Here is an 8,486-nt window from a genome sequence, read left to right on the forward strand (position 1 = left end):
TCCACTTCGACAATACCTGGTAGATACAGAATGAAGTTCTGGGCAATTTCTGACAATGCAAAAATGCCACTGCCAGAAGATGAAAGTGTATTTGGCAAATGAGGAAGAAACCAGAGGGGTGCAACTTTGTGACAAGGTAGTGAAAACCCAGGTGACAACTTTGAAAGTCTGGACGTAATATCAGTGATTTTTCTTACATCTCTTGCTAGTCAGTACTATCCCAAAAGATAAAGGTGAACTGCCTGCCAATTTCATTATACTTAAAGGGCATTCTCTAGATTACTTTGCTTTCAACAAAGCATGATGACAGCTTCTTATGTTCGTAAGAAATACAAAGCTTAGCTCTCTTCGTGACCAACCAACAGTATCATTAGAAGTGAAGAAGCCTGAATTTAGGACATACAATGACACTAAGGGTGGCATTGGCACCATGGATCAGATGTGATGCTACAGTCTTAGAGAAACATGATTGACTTAAGTGCAATGAATGCCTACATAATTTGGATGTTGCTTGCTACAAATAAAAGAATAAGGCTGACTATCAATTTCGGAAAGCAACTAACAGGGGTAAAGAAGTCAATGACTTCATTAGTAGCACTGAATCCACAAAGAGCAGTAAAACTACTAGCTTATAAAATGAGAAGATGTGCATCTTTATTAGGAAATAATGACCAAAGTCAAATTACAAGTTATAAGTGCACCAAGCCTGTACACTCTGAACAATCTGCTATTATCTGTACATCCCACACAAATTTGCAAGAAGAATAAAAGCCACCAATAACAGTATAAAAATTGTTTTTCTTAAAATGTAAACTTTAGATAAATAAAATTATTTTACAATGGAAAATCCAGGATGGAATGTAACAGAATGAGAAGGAAAGTTGCTACTCACTATATAGCAGGCACCCGGAACCACACTGTTTCAGTTGCCCGAGACTGTATGCGGTGTTTAAGGCCTTATTGCTTTAAAGCTATAATTGTGAGTTTTTGTTGTGCCTATCTGCAACTCAGTGTCTCTGCTATATGGTGATTAGCAGCTTTCCTTCTCATGATATTGTAAAATTATTTTAAAATTATTTATACCTCAAAAGTCATTCACATTGCAAGTAGTCAAAATAGTGTCAATTTATGCAACATGGACCTGAGAACCCTGACTCGGGAGCAACACTATACACATTTTCTGGTAAGCAGAGGGTTAAGGCATTAGGTAAGCATCCAATTCCACCTGGCTGCTTCAACTAATGACATTAATAAGGCAGAAACTTCTACTTCCAGTGGATACAAAATGACACTTTCAGTACACACACACAGACCAACAAATACAGACAAAAAGGAAGGAAGGAAGGACGGACACAAGAGCATCTCACTAACAATCGGGACAACTGGGGAATTCAGGGTTTAGGGTGCGGACCACCTACATAAAAAATACGAAACACCTCACCATTCTAAGACAAATATTAAAGAAATCTCAACTTCCATCAACACTACAGCCCCAAAACCAACAGGAATCTCAAATTTCCCTTGTCCTATACAGCTCAAATGAAGCCCATGAATAAAAAAAAAACAACCAACTACTCCAAAAAGTAGAATCTCACATTTCCCTTGACTACATAGCTCAAACAGCTCTCCATACCTCCTGGCAAACCACGAGAAACCACAACCACAGACTTCACACCTATGTGACTCTCAAAACACCACATAAAACTCCCAAGTAAAAAACCACGTTTTCTAGATCACAATTGAAATACCATAAATATAAAATAAAATAAAACAAAGCTTCATGATTACTACAGAATAAAAAAATACAAACTACGTACCAACAAAAGCCTCTGACAAATTAATGTAGGTTGGCACGTGCACACTAACAAAAATACCAGACAAAAGGAACCACAAAAAGCAACCATTTCCAACAGTGCATATTACCCATACTCAAATCCACGTTACCACAGAGATAACCAAAGCTCAAATGAACACAATACCACACAAACTCAACACGTTCACATCCACCACCAGTGGGCACCCTTAAACACAACACAATAACACAAACCAAAACCACACCATAGTGACACCACAACACCATTATGCATTAAATCAGACAAGTGGAATCTGATGCTCCCAATGGCCCACCAGGGTTAACAAAAGAAAGTTTAGAATTACATCTTGGTAGGAACAAAATTTCTCATATTCCTTTCATCTGACAAACTAAGATGTGGCACAAAAATGGAAACAGCAGCAACAGACTGGATTATGTGCGCAACCAAATATTTACATCATGTAGATACTGTCCCCACTTCTGGATGATGAGTTATGTCATTTGGCACATCATGGCAGTTGTAAAATTACATTTACATCACAAAACTACAACAAATGTAATGACAGCAAACAACTATAGAAATAAATCAGCTATTACCAGAGATTGATGCTCTCCATCACAAGTGTGCCATGACAGGAGTTTTATTCTGAAATAGCTTGCATATCTATTAGGGCTAGTACACAGTACACACAGATTTCGAAACATGTCACTTCACAAATAGCACAGCTGAGCCTCACCTCTTGATTTTGGACTTTATGAAAAGCAATTGGACTTGTCAAATTGCAGTTCCTACATAAGTGATTTTAGCTTGGTACGAGTACATTTGCCTTGCTGGATTATTTGTGCATGGCAACCTCTGAACACAAATACAATGAACTAGTCTATAAGCGGAGGTGCCTTTGACACTAGCTATCGTGAATGCAGGTTGCTGTAAGTTTCACAAAGTGAAATTCCCCGATTTACAGAAGTTTTAGCATTTTTCCCTGACAAATTTTGACATCAAGATTAAGTTAAGACATTGACAATCTGTATTTGGAGCTACGGTCCAAGAAACAATAGTGCAAATGAGGAAATATCTAAAAAAATTGTAAGCAGATGGCATTTCCTGATGTGAGCAAAAATCTTATGTACTAACATCTTTAGTCATTAACTGTTTTTAGATTGAGAAATACCACTGATTTTATTTCAATAAAATGAAACATTTGATAAAAAAAACACTTCCTTGGAGTTGCAAGACAGATTTAAAATACCTTCACTGACTTCAGAAATAACCTCAGAAAAAAGTAGGCCTTGTAAAAGAAGCGTGGAAGGTGGTGAATTGTGTAAACCAACACTGTAGGTAACCTACAAAACTTTTGTTCTATTAGTTCGTTGTCTGTTTTACCCACTGTGATAGATCTTATTTTACAGGTATTGTGTGATTTCTTTTGATAAATATATGAAAAGAGTGTAAAAACCACAAGTGACTAAATTTTCTTTCTTACTGTCCATCATACTTTTTAACTACTTTTGAACTGCCAAAGAACAAATAAAATGTCTATAAAACACCACACTATACAACAGTTATGAGACAGTTGCAACTGCTGAGGAGCACCACAGCCCTGCATCATGGATAAAACAAAAACCTGCAGCATTATTATCACACACACACACACACACAAAATATATAAAGTAAACAATATGGATTGTAAAGCACTTGCGACTGTACCGTAGTGATCAATTACGGATGTTAGCAGAGTAAGTTCATTCTCTAACTGTTTGAATCTAAAAATGGACAGTGCCAGCCAACACAACAGTCTTTTAGACAATGGGAGATTATGTAAAACAAAAAGATATGTATTTTGGGTGCCAAAATACAAAACAGTAACTTCACCATACTGCTACAATACATGTGCCTACTGTTGCTACTGTGTATTTACACACCACATCCAGTGATGCCAATATTATTCTGAAATACTGTAACAGCTATGCTCCACTGGATCTGGCACCTGCAGCCTACCACCGTTCTATTACTGAGCATTTACATACTGGCAACCATAACAGCATATAAGGTTTCAGCTTAAGATGCAAACAATCCATATGTAGACCCTTCACTAGAAGTGAGCATATGCTTGGGCTACTTACCAGTAACCATCCCAGGATAAAACACCATGCTGTTTGTTGGTGTGGCTACTGAAGCCATATCCTTTAAGCCCTTTTAATTACTTTTATTAAAATAATTACATCCCCTTACTAAGCAAGTTTTGTCTGGAAACTTTTCAGATTTCAAGTACAGTTTGATTTCTAGAGAGAGCAGCAGCCACTATTGGAACAGCTAACATCTTCCACCACATCTCAATGATTAACACCCAACCTTGAAACAGGTGTTTTTGCAAATAAGCAGTCAAATGTACAAGAATGTAGTGTTATATCACTTCTACATATTTTCATTAGGACATACAGCTTCCATACCAAACAAAATGACATCTAAAACCCCACGAAAACATCGGAAGCATTAAAGCAGATGCACAGATCAGAAACACTACTAGCTTGCCTGCATTCATACACTGTGCCAGCATTCTATTTGATAATTGTTTCCATCACTATTTTACATTCAGACAACTTTCATTACCATATTTAACTTCATCATATTATAAGTGCAGTTTTGTACATTAAGTACTGCATGAATTTTACATAAATTGTGAAACCTAATTTAACAGCAACTATACCAAAGTTTGACGTATGAACACAAAACACAAGAAAAATTCAAACACTGAATTATTTGTATTCCTTACTGTGCAATATACTGCTGCATTACAGAACAAAATTAATTTTGTGTTATTAACTTCAAGTACCATGGTATCAGGTACGAATTTTAAATCATAGAAATGTATAAGGAATGTTTTACTGCAAGTTTAGTGAGATTGTCAAATATATTTACTGTGTAAACTGTGTCAAACTGGCTCTGGCATTTCAGTAATACATGGAACAAAAATAAAATTTGAAACTTAACAATACACTAACAAAGCCTACTGGTTAATGTTATCTTAGTTATCTGATTCACCATTTACTGTAATATTTCCAATTGTGTTCTCAGTGTTTTCAGACGAAATGTATTATTTGTGTGTTTCGTTATGGAATACTGTTTCACACTTGCGGGTTTAGGCATTGCAAAAATAGCATGCCAAGAAAAATTTATACCAGGTAACATTCCATTACAAATGTGTGTGAAACTTACTTGCACAAAGAAATTTATGAATGCTCTTCAGTATCCCACATACTGCTGATGCCAAGGCAAACTAATACTAAAAACCTTAACAGCTAAGAAAAATTATAAAATGACAAATCAAAGTATCAAGCAAGTTTGTGTAATTTGAAGAGAGCAGGCCTATGTATCTTCAGAAGTATTAACTGTGCAATGCAAGAACAATACTTAGGTGCACATTCTTTGCAAATACAAACAAGCAGCATACTAAATCTGCATGTCTTACAAGCCATTGCACTCAAGGAAATAAGTGTGAGCAATACACCAACTGAACTTTGAACTAATCCATGCAAGTGAATGGTTATCTTAGGCCATTTTATAATCATTTGTGATAATTGAGAATGTCATACTATCAGCATTTTTGCAGCACAAAATATGAATAAATATTCTATTCTTACATTTCTGAAGTTCATGGAACGTTTAATAACTGCTTGTGTCAGCATCCAAACCAAACAGCTTACCAAATAAAACTACAATGAGCTTTTTCCCCATAATCTTCACAGAAACGATCACAATTTTTCTGTAATCTTACCAGTTGTCTCTCCAAAATCCAAATAATTTCTAAGCTACAATACAGAAGTGACACCTCATGTCAACAGAACAAAAAATTTAGAGAGTGAGACACCTAAGAACATGCTTACAAAGCTCAATTCTTACTTCAATCCAATGTGATATCCTAAATTCGTTATTATATTGTGTATGTGCACTTCACTCAATAGTGGAAACTATAATTTTAATTCCAATTGATAACAGATGCAAAAAAGCTTTGTACCAGCTTTCACTGGTGAATTATGTATACACTATCTGCCATTAAAGCTTTTAAGTAAAGTAAACGTGCTGAAAATGAGCCTGAAGACATTCCATAGCAACTGAAAGATGCAAACAATATAGTAATACCAAACAAAGTTGACAGTAACATGAACTGAAACAAATGTCATAACTGGACCTGGATAATGCTTACAACAATGTCACCACAAAGATAAAGGCACACCAGAATGCCAAATGTTCTACAATGACCATACCTGGTCTTTTTTGTAGCTATGTACCACAGATTGCACATTTAAATTCCAGTAATAATAAGTTTATAATGGTCTCACCTTTTCAGTGGCTCTGGGTAGCTCTGAAGACTGATGCAATAAAGGATCAGGAACCATATGATTAGCCTGTAACTTTCAGAATTCATACAGGAAAAATATTGGGAAGAGCAGTGGTTGGAAGGAATGAAGGCGAGCTTTCACATTAACCATGCTGAAAAATGATAAAAACCAATGAATATCATAAAATATATATTGATACTTAACAACTGACATGTGAGATCAGGTATTATTCACAAGGCTAATGACAAAACTCGCCTAATAAATATACAAAACATACGGTTTTACAATTTATTTCCTTGCCTGATCTCAAATTTTACAATACAAAAGACTTATTCTGCAACTTCACCCGCCTCCAGCTTCTTCTTGAACGACTCCTTCTTCTGGGCGATCCTGTTCTTCCTCTCAGCAAGGGACAGCTTGGCACGGCCCCACCTCTTCTTGGTAATAGCTGCAGCATCTTTTTCTTTCTTCTTTCGATCTGGATTAGCACGAATATTTGCATGCGCCGTTTTATATATTCCCTCAATACTATCTGGATCAATGCCCAGTTTGATATATTGGGAAAATTGTCTCTTGTACGCCTCATCATCTTCTTCCGCCAGCTGTCGCATGTAATCTGCCACATGCAGGCCAAAGATGTGCTTTCGATGAATCTCAGCATCAAATTCCTTATCCTCGGGGTTGTAACCTGGGAATCTTTTGGTGCTGTGAGGTATATTCAAACCACCGTCCACGGCTCCCTTCATAGCACCAAACACACGAGCTCCAGTAGTTGTGCGGATTAACCCCACATCTAAGTAACATCGAAATGCACCCGGCCCATCTTCCACCGCTTCAACGTTGTATTCCTCTCCGGTAACTTCTGTGCAGCCGACATAAAGTTGATCCAAACCAAGTTTCTTCAGCAATCTTCTAGCTAGAAGTAGGCCGGTGCAATAAGCAGCTGCATAGTTGGTCAGCCCAACTTTAACTCCATACTCTGGCAATTCGTGGCTGTATGCAGAACAAAGAATCATATCACCTTCAATTCGTGAATACGCCACTTGACAGGTAATATCTCTGTTGGAAAAACGAACGATCAGGCGATATTTCGGCGTGTTGTACTTGTTCTTCACCTGAGTTGTAAGGCGAAGCCTAGCGCGGTAATCAGTCTTTCCCTCGCGACGCCTTTTAAACTTCACTTGATAACGTTTAAAGTACTGCTTATTCTTCACTACTTTCACAAATCCCATGATGAAATGATATAATGAACTGTACCTCCTTAAATTGCAGCCACGTGGAGCCAAACAGCAACAGAAATATGGAGATCCTTCCACACGCTAGGCTCCTACATCAGAAAGGAAATCTGGCGTTGCCAACTTTACGGTGTTTCAAAGATGACACTAATAATAAAGATGAAACATCCACCAAAGGTGTTTTACGTGTAACATCAAGTCCCATGATATGAATTTTTAGTAAACTATGAGAAATAACTTGTAAACGAAGACTTCATTCTTGATTTACTAGGCAGCATGAAATACTAATATGAAAACACTCTAGAAAGGACGCTCACAATAATCAAACACTACATCACAGCTGTAAGTTATAGTAACTTAAAAAATCTTTGGAAGTTACTTAATTACATCGCTGCTACTTGTAATTTATTTATCATTAATAACACTTTACAATGTAGTCTTTGATTATAAAAATGGCCCCACAGCATGGCTACAGAGATAACTGTTCGTTTCCTAGAATTAAATGACAAGATCATTTCGAAACGACTACGTAAAAAATAGATATCCAAATTTCAGAAACTCAGTGAAACTTTTGAAATTCGTAAAACACTGCTTCCGCATCTTCCATTAAGGTCGATTTACTTAAGAACAGCCGGCCTGTGTGACCGAGCGGTTCTAGGCGCTTCAGTCGGGAGCCGCGCGACCGCTACGGTCGCAGGTTCGAATCCTGCCTCGGGCATGGATGTGTGTGATGTCCTTAGGTTGGTTAGGTTTAAGTAGTTCTAAGTTCTTGGGCCATTTTTGAACTTAAGAACAAGGTACACACGCTAGCGTCATACCGCAGTTACATTAGTGTACTCCCAGTTTTAAATGGCACAACTTAAGAGATGTAACTTTTGGCATGCCATATAAAACTTTCAATTCCGTTATACTTTGTTACACCACTTTTCTTCCACCACTGGTCTCTGGTGGTTGTATTTCAAAACACGAGCATTCTGTTGCAGTCCTCATGGAGTAATTGCTAGTGTGTTCCATTCGATTTCAGTGTGTTTTCATTTTATTACCGAAAAAGTAAAAAGCAGTGGTCGGCAGGTACACTTACGCAACTTATGGAGCTG

The 8,486-nt window shown here is 37.1% G+C and overlaps 1 protein-coding gene across 1 annotated transcript; it reads right to left on the reverse strand.

Annotated features, from left to right (window-relative positions):
* Nucleotides 1-6,428: 6,428 nt before the first annotated feature.
* Nucleotides 6,429-7,510, reverse strand: LOC126173982 (uncharacterized). The gene has a single exon (XM_049920997.1). It carries the CDS (start codon nt 7,384-7,386, stop codon nt 6,484-6,486), a length of 903 nt encoding a protein of 300 aa, XP_049776954.1. The 5' UTR covers nt 7,387-7,510; the 3' UTR covers nt 6,429-6,483.
* Between the last annotated feature and the right edge of the window lie 976 nt (nt 7,511-8,486).

The sequence above is a fragment of the Schistocerca cancellata genome, chromosome 1, assembly GCF_023864275.1.
Source record: "Schistocerca cancellata isolate TAMUIC-IGC-003103 chromosome 1, iqSchCanc2.1, whole genome shotgun sequence".
In the NCBI taxonomy this organism is placed as follows: domain Eukaryota; kingdom Metazoa; phylum Arthropoda; class Insecta; order Orthoptera; family Acrididae; genus Schistocerca; species Schistocerca cancellata.

Bases quoted from the DNA above. Each gene is read 5' to 3' on its own strand.
- LOC126173982 (XM_049920997.1), bottom strand. From the start codon at position 7,386: ATGGGATTTGTGAAAGTAGTGAAGAATAAGCAGTACTTTAAACGTTAT.